General features: G+C 49.1%; 1 protein-coding gene across 2 annotated transcripts in view; it reads right to left on the reverse strand.

The window, feature by feature from the left end:
- LOC144165197 (sphingomyelin phosphodiesterase 4) overlaps positions 1 to 21,631 on the reverse strand; it is a 78,227-nt gene that overhangs the window by 21,886 nt on the left and 34,710 nt on the right. For both annotated transcript variants that reach the window (XM_077695317.1, XM_077695316.1), the window contains exons 9-13: positions 21,149 to 21,236; positions 20,307 to 20,413; positions 14,705 to 14,828; positions 10,976 to 11,015; positions 8,480 to 8,631 (exon numbers count right to left, since the gene is read on the reverse strand). In XM_077695317.1, coding sequence (XP_077551443.1) covers positions 8,480 to 8,631; positions 10,976 to 11,015; positions 14,705 to 14,828; positions 20,307 to 20,413; positions 21,149 to 21,236 — 511 coding nt within the window. The remainder of the gene's footprint in view (positions 1 to 8,479; positions 8,632 to 10,975; positions 11,016 to 14,704; positions 14,829 to 20,306; positions 20,414 to 21,148; positions 21,237 to 21,631) is intronic.

Genomic DNA, 21,631 nt, shown 5'->3' on the forward strand with positions numbered 1-21,631 from the left:
GCAAAGTTTTTACGCTGAAAAGCGTCGCAAAGTGGCATAAAAAAATACTTTTGTCAGGCGCGGTGACAAACTATCAGCGCAAAAGGGCGAAAAAACGGCAATTTTCGGAGCGCTCTATCTCCGCAACGGTGCCACCGGGCGCGGCCATTTTGATATGGTTAGATCGGCCGAGCGATCGTCTTTCCGGTTCCGCTCGTCTCTTGTATCTTCGTTCATTCACAAACGCACAAACGGCAGAAAAGAAACGACGCACAAACGAAGGTAGAAATAGATGCTGAAGCGCTATTGGTCCTCCGGTCGGGGCGCATAACAACGACCCTTCCTGATTGGATGTCGCGGGCGCAACGCAAGATGGCGGCCGCCTGAGCTGCGTAGCGAGCGGATTGAGTTCATTTTCGCCGCTTCGCTCGGCCGAGTTTCTGTTCAATCTGTGGTATTAAACACGCACGTTATCACGATGGGAATGCCAGAGATAACGAGCCAGATTACGGGAAGTTGTGTGGCTCGAAAGGCGGAGGTCATCGAACGCTTCGTGGTGCGCGTGACTCTACCGTCGCCAGACCTTGGAGAGTGACGCGGTGTGCGCGCTTGCGATAGCGGTTCGTGAAGTGAACTTTTAGTCGGATTTACGATGTTTACACGCTTAGTTATTGCTGTGTTTTGACTGTGGGCTCGCTAGCCTTGAGAAAGAAACGGTCGACGCGTCAAACGCTGCGGCGCTCACGGCATAGCCGACGCGCATTGGAGCATCACATGACTGGGCAACCGGTTACGATTGAACGCCAGTAGTTGTAATTAATGCCTACGACGTTAGATTTAATCTTAAAAGCGACCTGACCAGCCACATCAGGTATAATCAAAGTTCGATATGTCGCGGTAAGCGTGCGCTGCGATGCGCGCGAGCCATATCGCCTTTCTTGCGCTACGTTTCCCGTGCACTTGTAATTTTCATGCAAACAGGTTTGAGTTAGTAATATAGGAATAAAAATATGCTCTCTGCATTAAAAATGTACGTTACTGTGGCAGCATTTAACAGTAATTTTTTTAGGGAAATTATTGATACCATTGCTTAGGGCATACTGGCTGTGCTGCGAGAAATATTGGATGCCTTGAATGTCAAAAGTAGTAAAAAAATATGCTCTTGCATTGAAGTTGGGAGTTGTGCAGAATACTCTACCAAGCTTCAAAGTAGCTCATTTTCATCCTTGTGGTATGCAAACTTTTGGCAATGAACACCTGCACGTATGAGTACTAAGTTGCTGTGCCAGGCAAGATAAAACATAAAAAAAGCCAAAAATGTTCAAGTTTAAGTAAAAAAAATGCTAAACTTGGTGCCATGGTGACAACACTGCAAAAGGAGGTTGTCCAGTGCGATACAGCCAACCAGCTAACCTACTTTGCATTGAAAGCCCATTGAAACCCATCTTCCCCTCCATTTGGTTTGCAAAGGGGGTATGTACTCTTCACGGAGGAGCTGAAAATGATGTTTTCTGGAAAGAGAAAGGCTGTAAAAGGCACTCCAATTTCAAGGCAAGGCCTTCCAGAAGCCCCATGTTCAAAAGGACATGAAAGGCTGCAACCGTGGCGACTTTTGATAAGTGAAACCTATGTTGCAACTTCGGAAGCCGTTTTCTCAAAACAGTTTTTTTTGCCACCTATGTCGCTTGTACCAGGGATTTCTTCGTGACCACTGGGTCTATTTTGATTCCGTTTCTTGCATTACATTCCTTGATGAACAGTTCAGGTCGTGACACTTTTGGTTTTCCAGATTTGTTTTTTGTGACTTTTTTATTCAAATAGTCGTTCACAGTCGACATGCCTGTTGCACATTAACCTCTAAAAAAATGAAAACTAAAAGATATTGCTTTGTAAAAAAAAAATTCTAAAACTGTCACGACCTCGCCCATTCATTTGGGAATGCAAAGCACTTCGAACAAGTTTTCTATCGTGTTTTATAAGTCGCTCAAGCTCGGTACAAGCGGAACAGAAAGAAAATTTAATAAATAAAAAGTTATCAAAATATTACTTGGAAATTTTTATAGTGTTATCACAGAAGCATTTCCACTTGCTGTGCCAATTTTCATCAAAATCCACTCAGAAATAAAAAAGTTGATTTTGAAAGCCACGTCCCCCCTTAAGGGGGGACGCGGGTCTTAGAATGGTCAAAAATGGCCAAAATATCGATTTTGAGAAAATCCAATTTTTGGAATTATTGTACCTTCAAGCACCTGCCTTCAAAATATCAACGCGAAATTCCATCGGGAAATACTCTAAAATCATGTTTTAAAACGCCTCGAGGGCCACGAAATGCCCCGAATTGGGCAAAAGTTGCTTCAAATTCCCGCGCGCCCCGCGGGCGAAGCAGCCGACCGATCGCCGCCATATTGGTCTTGTTTTGAAGCTTGTTTCTTTGTGCGCATTTTGCGATATCTCAAAATGGCGTCGCTTGAGTAGAACGACCGCCCTTGCCAGTTTTCCGAAGGCACCTTCTCGGCCGCCGATTGGCTAGAGCGGGCGCGCGCGGTTTGAGTTCGCCATACGACCCCTCCCATTGGTCGGCGTGACTGCTGTCATGGCGGTCGCCATCATGGCGTCTGCTACGCACGTCTGACGGAGTCCGCTCTTCTGGCGCAGCGCTCGCTTAGAGCAGTTTTTTTTTTTACAGTTTCTTTTAATTCTTCCATCGCGTACTTTCGTGAATGATGCCAGGAGACGTACGTTTGAAGAAGACGACCCGTCATGCGCACGGGAAGCGAAAGCATCGTCCGCCTATTCCAAGGTCGCGTGGTGCGACTTCGGGCCGCTCGACTCCGCCGGATGAGAATCGTTCGCCGCCTCGTATTGCCTCGCCTGCCCCATCGCCTGACCAACCACCTCCGGAATCCATACCTGGTCCAAGCACGTCCTGCCGGCTTGACACGAGGTATTACACGGCGGAGGAGATCGCCGCGCGTACGGAACACGCGGACGAGGTCAAGCGCGGAATGGAGACCAAGTCAGCAACGCAGCGGAAATTCGACCTCCTTGAAGTGGATTTGGCGCACTCAGAGGAAGAATCCGGCACAGATTTTGTCTTAGTGGATTTTGCAATGCTTACTCAGCTCCAGCCACAAAAGACGCTTTCCCAAGCAAAAAATGCAAGAAATGCTAAAGACTGTTCAGATTTCCTGCCACAGTGCCGTAATATGGGCAGGAGGGACGTATTGTGAACCAGCACTGAAACATCTTTATCCACGTCACAACTGCACATTAGCACTAAAGTGATACAATGGTTATTTGTGTGAAGCTTGCAATGAGACTGCTATCGTTGTCATCGAGACAAATTAGTCTTCTAAAGTGAACCAAACTTGCAGCTGCATTAAATGTGGTCTCAGTGCTTTTTATAGAGCCATACTAGGCATGAAAGTGTGTGCAGGGACAGGTGCAGTGCAGCAGTTAAAAAATAGAATTCACCAGTTGTCATTTGTGGCACCCTGAACCACAAGCAGAGGGTTGTGAAGCAAGTGCAGCTAGAGGGTGCGGCTGCCAGGCTTCATGCGTGTTTTGTTGCTACAACACATTATATTATCCCATACTAGAAACAGAGGAGAAAGAAGCCCCTGCGTACTTCCAAACCTGCTGCGAATGAGTGCTAACAAGTGGTAAGTACACTGGCACCCTCTGTCCATGCCCATTTTGGTAGAAATTTGAAAAAGACAAACAGGCTATTTCAACTGCTTCACGTGTGTTCAACCGTATCAGCACAATGCCAACCACTCCACCTTCTCATTCGTGTTTCTGGCAATGAACTGGCAAAAAGTTGGCCCCCCTCCTTGCTCAATGTTTGTGAGCTTTCTGTTTTCTCTCCTCATCGTGCCAAGCCTTAAGGGGGGACGTGGCTTTCAAAATCAACTTTTTTATTTCTGAGTGGATTTTGATGAAAATTGGCACAGCAACTGGAAATGCTTCTGTGACAACACCATCAAAATTTCAAGATGATATTTTGATAACTTTTTTTATTTATGAAATTTTCTTTCTGTTCCGCTTGTACCGAGCTTGAGCGACTTATAAAACACAATAGAAAACTTGTTCGAAGTGCTTTGCATTCCCAAATGAATGGGCGAGGTCGTGACAGTTTTAGAATTTTTTTTTACAAAACAATATTTTTTAGTTTTCATTTTTTTAGAGGTTAATGTGCAACAGGCATGTTGATTGTGAACGACTATTTGAATAAAAAAGTCACAAAAAAACAAATCTGGAAAACCAAAAGTGTCACGACCTGAACTGTTCATCAAGGAATGTAATGCAAGAAACGGAATCAAAATAGACCCAGTGGTCACGAAGAAATCCCTGGTACAAGCGACATAGGTGGCAAAAAAAACTGTTTTGAGAAAACGGCTTCCGAAGTTGCAACATAGATTTCACTTATCAAAAGTCGCCACGGTTGCAGCCTTTCATGTCCTTTTGAACATGGGGCTTCTGGAAGGCCTTGCCTTGAAATTGGAGTGCCTTTTACAGCCTTTCTCTTTCCAGAAAACATCATTTTCAGCTCCTCCGTGAAGAGTACATACCCCCTTTGCAAACCAAACGGAGGGGAAGATGGGTTTCAATGGGCTTTCAATGCAAAGTAGGTTAGCTGGTTGGCTGTATCGCACTGGACAACCTCCTTTTGCAGTGTTGTCACCATGGCAACAAGTTAAGCATTTTTTTTACTTAAATTTGAACATTTTTGGCTTTTTTATGTTTTATCTTGCCTGGCATAGCAACTTAGTACTCATACGTGCAGTTGTTCATTGCCAAAAGTTTGCATACCACAAGGATGAAAATGAGCTACTTTGAAGCTTGGTAGAGTATTCTGCATAACTCCCAACTTCAATGCAAGAGCATATTTTTTTACTCCTTTTGACATTCAAGGCATCCAATACCGTATTTACACGATTGTAAGACGACTCGAATGTAAGACGACCCCCCCAAAATCGCATCTCAAAAAAAAAAAAAAAAACGTGCGCATTTTGCAGAAGGGAAATTTATTCACGTGGTTGCGGAGGATTACTCATCGTCGCTGGAGTCGTCCTCGCTGGTGCTGCTGCCGTCATTGCTGCTGCAGTCCCACAGCACGTCGTCGTCAAGTGCGAGTCCACACTTCGCGAACGACCGCACCACGGCATCGCGTGGTACGGCCGCCCATGCGGAGAGGACCCACCCGCACACAGTAGCCAGGGAGGCTCTCCTCACACGCCCGCTTGGCGTAAGTTCGCGGCTTCCTGACGAAATGACGCGCCCGCTTAGAAAATTGTATCACAAAGAGAAGCTCTTCCGTCAACTACCAATACCCCCCTACGGCGGCTCTTCCATCGATTATCGGTGCTCCCTCAAGAGCCGTGCGCTCTTCATAAAGGCACTCGTAATGCGCGCAGTAGATGCTAACAAAAGAAAAGCTTTTGTATAAGCACGCGGAAAACTATGCGCTTTGGGTTGAGCGGGAAACTATTCGAGATGACAATCGAAGCAATCGGCAGCAGCCACGCGCGATCGTGATTAAAACAACATGGCGGCTGACGGAAGCAGCCGCTCGCAATTTCCGTGAGCGCGTTACTCGCTTTCACGAAGCATTTTGTTCGTCTCTAACACGACCGGCTTTATCGTCGGGGTCTCTAATAAACAAAATGAGTATTAGCGAATCCCTTTATTCAATGCACGGTGCAAACGTAGCCACTATCATATCTCGTTGCTTAGTACACTTCCGAACACGATAGTGGGAGTTTAGTCGCTCTAGGTCCAACTTACAAAAGGTGCATCATTTTTATTGACGCCAGAATGTATGAAATGAGCGTGCAAAGCCGTTCACACCTCGAAGCACCCCTGATTTCTTGTCTCTCTTGTCGTTGCAAGCGGTACATGGTTCGATTTCGATTCTAAGACGACCCCCCAACATCGGATTGTCAAATTTGAAAAAAAGGGTCGTCTTACAATCGTGTAAATATGGTATTTCTCGCAGCACAGCCAGTATGCCCTAAGCAATGGTATCAATAATTTCCCTAAAAAAAATCACTGTTAAATGCTGCCACAGTAACGTACATTTTTAACGCAGAGAGCATATTTTTATTCCTATATTATTAACTCAAACCTGTTTGCATGAAAATTACAAGTGCGCGGGAAACGTAGCGCAAGAAAGGCGATATGGCTCGCGCGCATCGCAGCGCACGCTTACCGCGACATATCGAACTTTGATTATACCTGATATAGCTGGTCAGGTCGCTTTTAAGATTAAATCTAACGTCGCAGGCATTAATTACAACTACCGGCGTTCAATCGTAACCGGTTGCCCAGTCATGTGATGCTCCAATGCGCGTCGGCTATGCCGTGCGCGCCGCAGCGTTTGACGCGTCGACCGTTTCTTTATCAAGGCTAGCGAGCCCACAGTCAAAACACAGCAATAACTAAGCGTGTAAACATCGCAAATCCGGCTAAAAGTTCACTTCACGAACCGCTTTCGCAAGCGCGCACATCGCGTCACCCTCCAAGGTCTGGCGACGGTAGAGTCACGCGCACCACGAAGCGTTCGATGACCTCCGCCTTTCGAGCCACACAACTTTCCGTAATCTGGCTCGTTATCTCTGGCATTCCCATCGCGATAACGTGCGTGTTGAATACCACAGATTGAACAGAAACTCGGCCGAGCGAAGCGGCGAAAATGAACTCAATCCGCTCGCTACGCAGCTCAGGCGGCCGCCATCTTGCGTTGCGCCCGCGAGATCCAATCAGGAGGGTCGCTGTTCTGCGCCTCGACAGGAGGACCAATAGCGCTTCAGCATCTATTTCTAGCTTCGTTTGTGCGTCGTTTCTTTTCTGCCGTTTGTGCGTTTGTGAATGAACGAAGATACAAGAGACGAGCGGAACCGGAAAGAGCGGAACCGGAAAGACGATCGCTCGGCCGATCTAACCATATCAAAATGGCCGCGCCCGGTGGCACCGTTGTGGAGATAGAGCGCTCCGAAAATTGCCCTTTTTTTTTTTTTGTTTTTTCGCCCTTTTGCGCTGATAGTTTGTCACCGCGCCTGACAAAAGTATTTTTTTATGCCACTTTGCGACGCTTTTCAGCGTAAAAACTTTGCAGACGCACAGAATAGGAAACATAGAAGCCGAATATGTGGGTTTCAAAAAAACGATGTTTTGGTCATTTTTCCGAAGTTGAAAGCCGCGTCCCCCCTTAAAGGGGCACTGACACAAAATTTTCAAGGCGAGATAACTTCGGAGATAGATTGGTGGGAACACATATACATCACCTGCAAAATATCAGCGGCGAATACAGCCTAGAACACATTTAAAATCAATTTTAAAGTGTGCGATACGCAACCGACCTGCCAGCAGAGGACCACGCGCAATCGACATCCCGAGGATATCGTGTAAATAAACAATATCCAAACACGTCACGAGTTTGTGTTGGCCGCTTCCGCACTGCCGGCGTTATTCGCCGGCTCGCCGCTCTAATCGGAGGGCTGGAGGGCGGAGCTTCTGCTCTCGAGAACGAACAACCCGATCGTTGGCAGCGGAGGCGCCGTGATTTCGTCAGCTCATGGGGCAGCTGGCCGCGAACAAAGTTCTACAGCGATTCCAGGCACTCTGTTTCTATTACTGTTTATTACCATTGGATGTGAAAATGCGCCGGAGGCACGAAAAGCCCACTGAGCTAGCCGCACGGTCGCTGTGCAGGCGGCGGCCATGGCCGCGAAGTGGCCCAGGCCGGCGCAGGTAGCTCGAGTGATAGCTTGTTACCGCTGCACGAAATTGTCCCCAAGTCCCGACCATGGTGGCTTACATGAGAAAGGAGTTAATGATGCGATGACGGGTTGCATTAAAAATTGTCATCTGCACCACTTACGAGAGCGGCACTCGAATATCCGCCGCAGTGCTAAGCCGAACACATCTGTAGGCGGACCTGTAGGCAGACCGGCCGGCTGCTCCCAGCGCGCGTCTTGCCACCCACCGTCTCGAGCGTCGCGCGTCGTTCGTTAGCCGCGGTAGCATTTGCACTCGCAGCGCCTGCGTCACATCCACGGTCGCTTTTTAATTAAGCGCCTCACGAGATCAGTACATGGGGGCATTCGCAGAAACTGCCGTCGATGCGGATTCGACAGTGCTACGGCGGCTCTGCTCTGTGATATCCCTCCGACGGTCACGTGGCCAGCTTTGTGCACACAAAATCCACAAAATCCATCGTTTCGTGGCACTCGCTGAAACCGAAACTGCGACTGGCCGCATTTAAAATGCCTCTAATTAAACAACCGTTGCACGCTGAGGCAAATGAGGTTTCTACAGGTTATAAGTAGGTCACTAGCTACTTATCGCAACAAAAAAAAACAAGATGCAAAAGTTTTGTGTCAGTGCCCCTTTAAGTGCATGACGACTGGCCTGTCGTTATGGCCCCCTTCAATCCCGCGCTGCACCTGGCAAGTCTGCCGGCACTGCTGCACTCCAAAGGCGCATGCCCCCAACTGACCTGAGCGCGTTTCTGGTCGGAGCAGAGCGGCCGGTAGATGAAGCTGGGCTCCTCCAGGTCGGCCACGTGCTGCCGCAGGGCCGCACCTACGGGACGCAGGCCGCCGCCACTGCCGCTGCTGCCGTTGCCCCCGCCGCCCACGCCCTCCTCCGCTGAAACAGTGTCACACCAGCACACGCTAGAGGGAACTGTGCCGCTGAAATCGTGCACCACCACAGGAGCCAGCAACCTTGGCTGGCCACACGGCTTCTTTTCACACCGCAAGCTAAAATCGACAAAAAGGGGGGACACTTCCTTCCTCGTCCATCTTGCACGAAGCTCCTACATTATTGCCGACAAATACATCTTCCGTACCTCCACCATATTCTATTGATAAAACAAAGGCAAAACAATGTTTTACATCACATGGTTGTTCTCCTGCAGCCACACGCTTGTTGGCTCAGCTTGGCGAGCCATGCAAAGTAACAGTGGAACGGTTGTCCACAGTACATGACGGCACGCCAGCTGAGGCACAGCCCATTCAGACACCGGCACCAGATTTCCCTCAGAACCCCAATACTATAATACAACTTTCCAGGTACTCAGCGAACGTGTCGTATGATCAGAGTACGGGGTAAATGCCGGCCTTGTGGACGGCCTCGCACGATACGAAAGCCAAGAACTTATTTAAACTACCACACTAGCACATTCTCACGTAATTTGCAAAACTATACTAAAACACGAAGTTAAAAAAAAAAAGGAATGCCTACTCTTTGCCCCCTCCCCTTCACAGCATCTGCACTACCCTACCACCCGGCGCTAGCCCCCTGCACCTCGCACACCAGATAAGCTGGGAAGGCTGACGCAGCCAACCAAATTGAGGGGGGAAAAACAAACAAGGGGCGTAACAAATTAAAAGAAATTGGGCTTCCAGATAGGCAGGGCCATTAGACTGAAGCATATTTTCTGAACCGTACTCAGTCTGTTTAACGTCAATCTGTCCAACCTAACCATATCAGTGTCATGTCCAGAGTTCCTCACGGATCTGCGCTCGGACCATAATTATTTTTGATATTTATAAATGCCATTGCGGCTGGTATTGCTCTGCCGCAAAAAAATAGTGCCGGGACCCATTCTCGCGGCAGGGCACTTTGCGCCAAACTCAACGAGCCAATCAGCGCCCGGGTCCCGTGAGCGAGGTCACGTGAGCGAGGTCAGTGCTCTCCTTGAGGAGCTGTGGGCCGGCGCGGACAGCCGGCGAGCGTGCAGAAACGTTCTTCCCTGCTGCACCGTTGGAGAGGGCGAGCACCGGTTTGAGCCGCCGCCGCCGCCGCCTTTTCCCGCGCGCGCTCTCAGTAGTGTGGCCCCCAAAAAGCAGCGGCGTTTTTGCGCGCGCGGCCCTGTGCGCGCGCTGCGCCACAAGTGAGGACGTACCTTGATGCACCGACGCAACGCAGGCGATGAGGCGCGCAGTAGTGGAGGGCTCCGGATTAATTTGGCCCCCTGGGGATCTTTAACGTGCGCCGAAATCTCGTACACACCCGCGTTTTTGCTTTTTGCCTCCATCAGAAAAGCGGCGGCCGCCGGAAATCAAACCCGCGACCTTGTGCTCAGCAGTGCAACGTCTTGGCCACTGAGCCACCGCGGCGGGTGCGTTGAGCACTTGGACCAAATAGCGATGGCATAGGACCGTTCAAAGGGTGTCTCCCCCCTGTACATTGCAGCAATGCTGTCTTTTTTTTCATCAACGCCTTGTACTATCGTTCGTTTCGCTTGGCCTTGGCGGTTTCATGCTCACGTTTTCCCTTCTCAATCAGTCCGACCATGTTTGCGCTATCTTGCTTGCGCAAGGCGCGGGGCTGGCGGCCCAGCAAGGACGTCGTGGAGGGGAGGAGGGCACAAAACAGGCGTTTCCTTTTTTTTTTAAACTTGCGATTTCAGCTAAAGGTTCCCAAATCATGCGAGAACGTGCTAACTATGGTAGTTTAAATAAGTTGTCAGCCCACCCGTCGCACGAGACCGTCTACTAGGCCGGCATTTACCCGCACCCCGGTTGGACAACACACTGTGGTCATACGACACTTTCGTGCGGTCCCTTGAAAGTCGTCCCATTGGGGTTCCGCTGCATTTTGAAAAATAAATTGCGCCACATTTTATGCTATCAACAACAAACCTTAGTCATTTCCTTGCCCTGTCCAATCCATGAGCTTTCTAATGCAGCCAACATTCTGTGCTTGTGTGGCCCATACATCCCAAGATGCTGTGAGCTACAACAGACCTCACGACGAGGATATTGTGGCCGGGGAAAAAAAAAAACAAGACTAGAACTGAAGAATTTACAAGACACAGCTATCACATTCTTCAGATACATTCTTTGAGATCTGTAGACAGGAAATGCTTTTTATAAAGAAATTCGCCCCTTGTCAGGATGAGAGAGAAAAAAAAAAAAAAAAAAAAAAACGGCCGTTGTGCACGTCTCCTTAAGCAGCCTGCCGTCCGCCATTGTGTTCCACTCACCTATTCTGATCATCGCAAACAGCCGTGGCTGGGAGAACACCTGCAACAGAGGAAGCGTCAGAAAGGGAGAACATGACAACGGTGCTTACACACAGAAGCATACCTGCCAGGCTTGCCAAAATGGCATTAGGGAGATCCGACTAGGAGGGGGGGGGGTAGCAGCAACAACAGAATGGGTAACTTTACACACGTTTTATACACATAGCAGGAAATGAACTGTTTCTTCATCCAAACTACCAACAAGTTACACCACTGACGAGGCTGACGCCGCCCTTTCAGAAAGTCCTGGAAATAGTACTGCCAAGCGCAATACAAAACAGCAGGAACTGAACTGTTCTGTTGTTTCGTCTAAACTAACAACACCACTGGAGACTTGCTAAATCTTCAGAACGGCCATGCTCGTGTGAAAATGAAAGCGGCGGCGGCGGCGCTGCGTACGAACAGGTTCACCGTCTGCGCATGGCCAACTACGCTTTTTAAGCACTTCACTGATAACAATGCCGATTGGTGCCGGGTTGGATTTTCAGGTATACATCCGGCACAATGTGGCCAGACTGGGGAAAAGATTTGGCCAAAGACGGGTGCGTTTTCGGGATATTTTTGTTTCAGCCATACAATCGTACAAAACCATGAAAATTCGGGAGTCTCCCGGAAAATTCGGGAAACGTGGCAGGTATGCAAAAGGCAACCACAACTAAACAAAGTGACCACATTGGATGAGAGCTCTTTGATTTCCAGCAGGGCAACAGCACGGTATGTGACGGCAGAGAACACCCCACTATTGAGCCTCACAGAGGACCTCAGACGTGAGCCAGACTGAGAGACCCAAATGGTGTGCTCTAGCAACAGAGTCGAGAAAGAGTACACAGATGGGCCTTCTGGGAGACCTATTTCATGCCCCCCCCCCGGTCCACACATGACATTGGCCAACACGGCAACCTGGGGGAAAGCGGCGATATATAAGCATGCACAAGGGGTGCATCACACACATCTCGAGAACAGTGCCAGTACACCTAGGCGCCCCCCAAAGCCCTACCCCCTTCTTGGTGAAAGCTCTCTTGGTAGCCCTTGTCGAAAGCTTCGCCCTTTCGGCCATTCCTCGTACTTTTGCCATAGGCGCACTTACAGGCCACTCGTGGACCGTGTATGGCCCAAGTCACCATGTCCGACGCAGGACACAAAGACAGCAGGGCGAAAAAGCCAGCAAGTAGGACACACGGGGGTGTGAGTCAGCACTGTGGTTCGTCATCTCCTTTCTTAGGGTCCGTGTGGAAGTGCACTACCATCAAGGTGTTCCAAATTACTCGAGCACAATGGTCCTGTGCATGGTAGTGTGCGGCACGAGTGGCCGGACTTGCCCGCTGCCAGGGCCCAACTGCCCACGTGGACCCTGTGAGGCCTTGCTGCGGGACTACCTCCAGTCCGGGGATTACCCGGTCCACGGGCAATCCCGTGGCTGGAAGGCCCAGCAGGCTGCAGTCGTGTGAGAGGGTCCCGCCCTGCCTGGCCAAGAGCACCTGCTCGGAGGCACCAGGGATGGAACACTGGCTTCCCGCAACCAAGAACCAAGTCCCAACCAGTATATACTTGGTTGTGTGCTCGTGTGCTTTCTTTAAACCTTTTCTAGGGATACTTGTTTCCTCTTGAGGTAGACAATAGGCATTGTGAATGACACTCTAATTCTGCTCAGCAAAGGACATTTTTAGCATCAGGGAGTAAACCCTAACATTGGTGGAAATTGGTTCAATCTTTCAGTACTGAGCGCTACGCCCACGTCTGCCACGTTTTTGAAAAGCCTCATTTCAAAGCCATTGTGGCACAATCAAACGCAGACACTCAGGGACAACTTTCTGTGGCGATGGAGAGAAGGCTACAAGGGGGGGGGGGGGGGCTAGCTGTCTTGTGTTACTGCGTCAAAGTAGTTTCCGATAAAGTGGTCTCGGTTGCAGTTCTGGCGTGACAGATGCGCCTTTGCTATAGTAGTTCATTTCTCCTCATGTGCATGTGGTTGAGTGTGCTGAAGCACGATTACCGAAATTGGAGACACACTGGCGCATTCTTTTCTACACTTCATTTGTTTCTCAACACAAGCACACCCTTTGACTGGAGAACTCAGACCAACTTAACAAATTACAGCGTGGACGATACCGTCCATTTCTGAGCCGCCCAGAAATGACGTGATGTTTGTCAGCGCTGCAGTGCTGAGGGCATGCACTGATGTGCAAACTCTTCTGGGGCTGAAAATTGGGCAGCGCAACTTACGTGTTTAAAAGCGTGCTTACATACAGTGGGCATGGTATACCAAAAGAGCAGCATGCACACATTACACCGCAAAGTCAAACCCCATTTGGATCGCATTGAGCGCACGGAAGGGTGAAACTACCGCACCAATGCGCTCATCTTTCCAGTAACTTCAGCTGGTCTTCCAGTCACCAAATTAAGCCGTCTGATGCTGTGGGGACTTTGGAGCACCACACAGAACCTCTGCCTTGAGCCGCACGACATTACGCTCACTTACGCCGGCAAGCTGGCTAACCGAATGAAGTGCGGAAGTTGCACACCACTTGCCTGGTTTCGCCCTCACGCATCTTGAAAATGCCACGCGCAAATTGGATGGCAAGCTATCGTAGGGAAAGGAAGCTGCTGTCAACGAGAACGCCATGTTTTTTTTTTTTTTTTTGAAACGGACCCATGCGATGCCAGGGGTGAACGTCGCAACCAAAAGAACCCGGAAATGTGACATAATGCTCTCCGTTTCACATATTCTGACTAATAGCTTAGTGCTATCGTCTATCCAAGGCTAATGTATATTTTTTGACTGCTCAGGTTGCACCCAGCAAATTATTTTTGTCGCACTATTCCCCGCAGCACAGCAGAATGGTCTGCTTCGGCACTGCAGCCTTGATTGCACAGTAAGCTGCCCCAGAAGTATAACAACAGGCAGAAATTGGGGGAAGCTCCACATTAAAGAGAACTCACCTGTTACATTCCTATGGGGGCTTACTATGTCATGCACACATATGAAAGGTTTTAGAAATGCGTACAAACGTCCACACAGCCTAGTTTGCTTATTTTAGAAATAGACGACTTCTGTGCTGAAATAAATATGGAACACTCTCCCTTGCTAGACAGGTAGCGCCATCCAGTGAAAAGCAGATAAACCAAAATGTGTTTCTTGTTTATTTTTTATTTCAACAACGAGGTGATATATTTCTGACAGAACCAAACCAGGCCACTAGGAACATGTCTATGTATTTGTCAACCTTTTCACATTGCTACACAATGCTTTTTCAACCTGTGGGCCATGAAGTGGTATGTCCCACGGGAATGTGAACAGGTGAGACCCCCCTTTAAGGAGTCTCAGTGACAGCGTGCAATCCAATCGTGTCGTGTGCCCCGAGAAGAGGCAACAATCGTTTGTAATCAAAACCAGAACTTGTGCCATGTCTCGCTGCAACTGACAATCAACGACAACAACAAGCAAACAAAAGCAAACACACAGCCAGCCATGGCTGTGTGCTTCGCACCAGCCATATCAAGCGTGTTCTCTGTCACTTGAGCCAGCACTACCCCGACTTTCGTACCACGTAAATTTGTAGCAAATTTTCCCCAACTTCACGTAGATTTCCCCAACTTCACGCAGAACTGCCCAAAATCCCGGAGAAATTCCGGCTTTCCCAGTGCACCCTTGCGAAGTGTGCGCACAGCAGCGAGCAGCGCAGCACGCACCTTGGCGACGCGGTGCAGCATGAAGGAGTTCCGGCGGCTGGCCAGGTCCATGCGGCAGAAGCGCGGCAGCAGCAGCCCCAGCAGCTCCGTGTAGAACAGCAGCTGCTCCTGCACAAACCCCTGCCTGGGGGCCACCACCAGGGGTCGCACTGATGTGATTGGGTCGAGTCAGTCTGGAGCAGCTTTTGGAGCAGCCAAAAGTAGGTTTTGGAGCAGGAAAATCGGCTTTTGGAGCAGCTAGAACGAGCATTAGGATTTGAGAAATATCAAGAGGAAAAAAGAGGGGAAAAAAAATATTGAGAGGAAAGAAAACTGAGGGGATCACCAAAAGCAGCATCCTGGGCACACAAAAATGTTTAAACAAGCAAAATGCCTGCAGTGCAGACGAGTTCCTGCTGCACAGATGTCTTTTAACACTGATTATGAAATGCCTCCAAGACAAGCACCGAATCCTTTCGTGCAAGTGTGTACATGCTTTCACAGCATGAGCCAACAGATCATGAAATAACTTGAAGTTTTATTTTAAAAACGACAATCGGGGTAGCATTGCAATTGGTAGGCTACAGAACTTTTTGTAAAACCCTAATGAACGGAACACAGTAACACATGACAGAATGTACTAAATGCATTTTATGTAAAAGCTTCTAGCGCCCGACCTAAATGTCAGTTTCTCTCCAGGTTCCCAAGACGAAATTGCGTGCTATATATGTCCTCTCCGACTTCAACACTCGCTTTCCAATTTGCAGGGGACTAGGTTTGCAACAACGGCAACCCTCTGGCTTTCTTTCAGCGGTAAGACTCTGTCTTCATGAAGCGCCCACCCAGCTTTTGAAAGAGGGTCACCTATGATGCTCATCGAGTAGGTGGACCAATGGCTAACTTATTTGAAACGAAGACAAAAAAATCAGTGAAAACGTCGACCCCATCCTTCACGAAGAGTAGCTTTGCAAAGCAAGTTTTATCGGAAAACACTTTCCTGAAGCGCTCCTGTAGCACTCCTCCTGAACGGCATGTTGAGTCAGAAAAGATCCCTTTCTTCGGAGCTCAAAACTGTTCAATGAACCGGCTTACAGCCGATCTCAAAAGAAGCCATCTTAAACTTTCGTCCCTTTCCCCTTTCTCGCTAGCTACCCTTGCAATGCCCTCTCCATCTAGACCCCTCGGAGTTAGTCACGTGAACTCCTGCCAAGCTTTCATCATCCTCATCACCAGCCTATCTACGCCCACTGCAGGGCAAAGGCCTCTCCCATTAATCTCCAACCATCCCGGTGGTGTGCTAACTCGCCAAGCTTTATTGCAAAGCAGATAGTAAAGCGTGAACCGCATGGCGCGTTTTTACACGCGATTCATGCACGTTGACGTTGCGTGCGCGATATTTTCACGTCCGCATTGACGATATCGCGCCCGCGGCACCTTCTACCTCTGTCAGAAACTGACACGTGACGCACGCGACAGTGGGAGGAGCTTGCCGACTTGCCCCAATGGGGAAGCGCACACCTCACGGCGGAAGTTTCGAAGCGCTCGAGACAGCCAGCTGGCTCAGACAGAGATGTTTAGGCTTACTACCCCGGCAGGCATTGCATGGGCGCTTTCACTAGCGACGGGGATGATGTTTTAAAGTACCATTTTCGCCCACATTATCAGCTCCTTTACCACACAAGCAACTTCCTGTGTGCCTTCAGCAGCATTTTTGAGAGCGGTTAGAAGCAGTCGTTCGAGATCCCCACACCCATCGCCTCAATGTCACACCACTTCGCAGCCGAAGCCGCCGCCGGTCGCGCCCCATGCGGTGTGCGGGTGTTCCGCGGCAGCGTCAGCGCGCCTGTGGCGTGCACAGAGCATTTTCGCAAGCGTTCTCCAAGATTCCCTCCTCTTCAACGCTTGTGGCGTAGAGAGCACGCCACATCGACCCGGCGAAACGAAGCTTCGGCGCAAGATTGGCGCAGATTGCTCGAAATCAGAGTCCTTGTAGCAGGATGTAGCAGGACTTACCTCTCGGTGCAGTTAGGCGCAATTGGCACAGCTATCACATCACTGTGAAAGGCGAGGACACAAACAAGAGCTGTTTTGTCCTCCCCGTTCGTGTCTTTGTCCACTTTTTGCACTGTCATGGATTTGGAGCTTTCGAACATCCAATTAAACAACGCGATATCCAATTCAGCTTCCACTCACACAGCACTAAAAGACTCCGAATATTTTTTAAATATTTCAAAATGCAAAAACACATATTGACTGTCGTTCCAATAGACTGGGATACACAAAATCGTTCTGTTGACAAACGAGACATTCTGAGATGGAAACACACGGGAGATATATTTTTTTACAAGTCCGAACCAGATGGGAATTGGATGAATTGCACTTTGAGCACTGACGGTCCACTGCCACTAAGATGCACACACGTCCTCCGCTAGTGACGACAGGCTTTCCCACCCTGCACCAGTGACGTGCGGCTGAACGGCAATCCAAAGGCGCTTCTGGGATGCACCTCTCATGTCAGCATTAGGCCAACTCCACCGTTGTGCTACCCCAATCCTGCTCAAGCTACTGTGGCCAACAGCCTCTGGATAAGAAAGCCCAGCGCCATACTGGCATTAGCCTCCTGTTCTTGAATGATGCGCACACCGTGCCTTGTTATGGCAAAATTTTTGCCTCGCCCCGACAACAGACTGAGCAACAGAAGAGCACAGAACGAACACAGAGTGAAGAGAGCATGTGAACAGAGCTGCCTTGGACAGATCTGAGTGGGCAACATAAGACCCACGCAAGAGCCTCGTCTTCGTCACCCTTTGCCACCATTGACGTGCTGTCCACATATGCCACGGGGCATATGTGGCTTGATTCTTTTTGTTTAATCTTTCCTTACCATCATAGGCCATCGGACACAGAGTTCCAATGATTTCAAACGTCCCGCGAAAGCTAAAAACGGCACCTTGCAGGGAACACCATCTGGCATATTTATTGACAACTCCTTTTCCGATTTATTATTGTTCGTTTACATTTCACATGTGCAGGCGGCATGGGGAGTGAAATTTGAACATATGGTAGCAACGAGTTAAGAGAAAACAGCGTCCCGTTTCACTGCGCGCTCCGCAAAGGTGGACAGCTGTTGCAGGGACTTTGGCTGCTGCTGTTGCAATTTATTTTACAACAGCAGCAGTGATGACTGCAGCAGCGATGTGGACTTGTCATACTTTAGTTCTGATAAAGACACTCCCATTCAATGGCCTCACACTTTCACAGGTGCTGCCAGGTAAGGTTCGCTTTTAACTTCACACTGTATTTAAAACAAAACCTGCTTCCTCTCAGACGACTGCGATTTTACTTTCATGTGTAGGGTCTGGACAACGTGCGGCGGGGATATCTTGCCAAATGCACAGCACCATATCGCATTATTACCTTCAAGATAGCCTGGTGCTCATGTCAGGTTAGCGCTGCGGAGCATTGTGCACAGCTTCTCAAGAGTGCTGGATTTTGTTTTTTGCCGCTGAAGTGATAAGAATTTTGTGCGAGACTGCGAACAAGTATGTTTGGATGCATATTTTAGAGAGACCATCTTGCTCTCAAATAGCTTTGTGGAGCGGCACAGCCTTCAGGGCCGCAAGGTTGATGGGCCCGCAAAAATCCAAAACTTGATGTACGGCGTTGATGTACACGTTGAATCATAGCTTAGGAACATAGAAACAAATTGCATATCCTAAAATTCCTAAAATAATTTTTAGGTTCAGTACAATTGCCTAGAGTGAATACTTCATCATTTACTTCATCATATAGAGTGAATACTTCATCATTTTTTTCTGTTTATTTACACATACAGTCTACGCCCATTACAACGGACCCTCTGAATCCGGAAAAAAACATCCGCTGTAGCCGAAGTATGCAGTATCCGACCAAGGGGGGGGGGGGTATGAGCCCTAAAGTGGGTACTCCGACGATATTGCATATGCATAGTACATACACTTTGTTCTACACGCCTGCAGCACCTCTGCACAGTGTTCGTGCAAGGGCAAAGAATCGCGCAAACACCGTTTCCAAAGCTTAGCCCTGGCACTTGCAAAAGGCCTAGCGCATGCAGTCAAGCGTGTAAAGACGCATGATAAGCTGAGCAAATAAAGCAAGAATATAACTAGGCGCAATTATTAACCAGCTATAAAGCAACAGCCGTGGCCATCAGAATTAGCTAGGCTTTTTTAAATCCCCTCACGACAAGGCAGGTTTTCCCGAAACCGTTCGTCAAACAAATCGGATTGCTGCCTGATGTTCCCTCAAGGCAGCTTCCACATTTTTAGCAATTTTAGTCTGGTCATTGAAACAGCTGTAATGAAATAATCTGATGACGGACAGCTGTGAAATCGAAAGTTAGACCAGTTGGACTGCGCACGGTTACCGGCAGATTGCACACAATGGATGGGGAACAACCAAACCCCCTACTTGAGGCATTTCTTAGCTTTTTCACCGAATGGAATGTGAACGATGCATGCGTGCGAATAATAAAAGCCAAACTTCACTGAACCCAAGTTTTTTATTAAATAAAAAACTGAAGAGGGCAGACTCTCCTTTGAGCGCACCACTTCGAGTATTCGATAGCCCTGTTTTCAATCTCACCAGAGTCGCGTTTATCGGCAGCGGCCTTATTCTTGACGGTAGAGCGGACCGTCTGCTTAGATGGGCCTGTACTTCTGGCGATGTCGGCCTGTTTTTCCCCATGTTCAACAACGTTAATTACACTTAATTTATCCGACAGTGAAATCAGCTACCCTGCCGCTTATGCCGCTGGTCGCACAAAAAAAAAAAAAAAATAAATAAAGCCACTGGCACTGGCTTGGCTGTGCCAACAACCCGACTGCCAGCAATGTTGCCAGACATAACAGTTTTCTTGCCAAAATAAACAAAAAAAAAGCATATCGGGTGCCAGCCCCGTGGAAGTCCGCTATAAACATTCAGTCGAAACAATTTTTGCCTAAAATTTAGTCTGTTGTAGCCGATTGTCTGCTCTAGCCGGGTCCGTTACGAGCGTAGTGGACTCCATTTAAAATGCATGGGGACCAGACAAACCAACAGAAATGGTCTGTTGTAACCGAAAGTCCGTTGTTGCCGGATCCACTGTAACAAGCGTAGACTGTAAATAATTGTACCTTTCACAAAATCGCTATTGTGTGCTTGAAAGAGGAATCTATAAATTACAATTTAATGCATAGCAATGCTAAATGTGTTGAGTAGCTCAAGAGGGAAAAAAACGTTTTGTGGAAGCACTCAAAATAGGCCACTATTGTGCGGTAATGAAAGAGTTAAGCGAGCTCTACCACAGTTCCCAGGATTAAGAAGCTAGACCAGATTACGTCCCTACAGTGTGCAAAGCAGAAAAAAAAAAAAGGGACGTTACAGGTGAAAAAAATGCGAAAGGGAGGGTCATTGAGGGACTGTCAGGAATGCGTAAGCATCTCGCTCCTTTTGTTGTTTACAAGTTTCGGCATGCCGTCGCTGTTGGAACACGTTCGCTGTTGTTTTGACGCCTACTCGTCCCTGCGAAAGCTGCACAGTCCATTTTACCTACGTCGCTGCGTCTGTAATACGCAAGCAAGCACAAGCAAAAGCTGCCCCTCACCAGCAGGCGTCCACGGGCTGGCCGTCCGCTGCCGCCATGTCGTGGTGCCTGCCCAGCGGGGATGCGTACCGCCAGGGCTGCACAAAGCTCAGCCACGTCTCCAGGGGCTGCAACCACCACACAGGGAGGGCAGAGGGATCACCACCACAGCGCTCGCAATTTGCACCCCTCTTCCTGTTGGTCAGCACAACGCGTTCTGCACTTGGCCCCCCATCCATGAACAGCTCATGCGTGGCCAAGGCAGTCACGGAATACGGCATCACACTGACTCATTCAGGAGACAAGTATGGGGCACCTCCCTGGTCACAATCTGCGTTGGCTGCTCGGCCTGATAGCCCGCTAGGCTCGGTGGGCAACATTGTTAACTGCACCGAAATAAACACCAACGAGGACATTTCCTCGAAGTCGGTCCATCGTCGCCACTAGCGGGCTGCGGGTCGCCTCTCGGCAAGAGGGTGCCTCGACCCTCGCACACTCACAAATGCGGGGCAAATCGTGACAATTCACTCGCAGCCAACCTTTCCAAAAAGCTCCTCCCAGCTATGGCAAGAAGGTCACAAGATATCTCAGCACTTGCCCAGAGCTTACACATGGTAAGGGAGCACAAATCTCGAGAAAACCATTGTTCTTTTATTCTCGCGCTTTTCTTTGGCAAGTGAGGGTGGCATTCCAATTGCTGGAGGCAGCGAAAGAAATGCACGTGGGAAACATGCCACGGGTGGCTGCACAGTGGTCAGGACTGGCACACAGCTGCAGCTGCACATTTGGCTCCATCAAATCAGCACACACACGTCATACATGCCCTTCACACCCCTCTGCCCGTTGCAATGTAATGCCCTCACCAGGCGGAAGGAGGAGTCCAGGGGCCAGCAGCTCAGAGCCTGCTTGAGGAACTCGTAGAGACGCTTGCGGAGGAGTTGAGGCACGGCCCTGGGCGCAGGGGACAAGAGAGAGGGAGGCACAACACCGTCACATGCCCACTGCTGCATGGCCTTCTCTCTCTATCTCTCTCTCACACACACAAACACATGCACCAAGTTGATGGGAAGTTGAAGAGCTAGAACAGCCATGCGAAAAACTGGCCGCACATCCGCTCACTTTGCTGCCAATGTGGCCAAAGGAGAGAGTCATCTGCCTGTCTCCTCATCCTCGCCCAGCTGCCATTTGCCGTGTTCGCGTTTGGCAGCAATTTTGCCGCAACCACTGCTCACGCCATCTACTGAAGCTCTTGTGACTGTGGGAGTTTTTGGAGTGCCACCAGGGGGACTAGGGTCCGGCACAAGCACTCTTCGCTGTTTTGGGGGGTCAAAACATTGTTTTCAACG

The sequence above is a fragment of the Haemaphysalis longicornis genome, unplaced genomic scaffold (assembly GCF_048455015.1).
Source record: "Haemaphysalis longicornis isolate Haplotype H1 unplaced genomic scaffold, Haemaphysalis longicornis Haplotype H1 scaffold_14, whole genome shotgun sequence".
Classification (NCBI taxonomy): Eukaryota; Metazoa; Arthropoda; class Arachnida; order Ixodida; family Ixodidae; genus Haemaphysalis; species Haemaphysalis longicornis.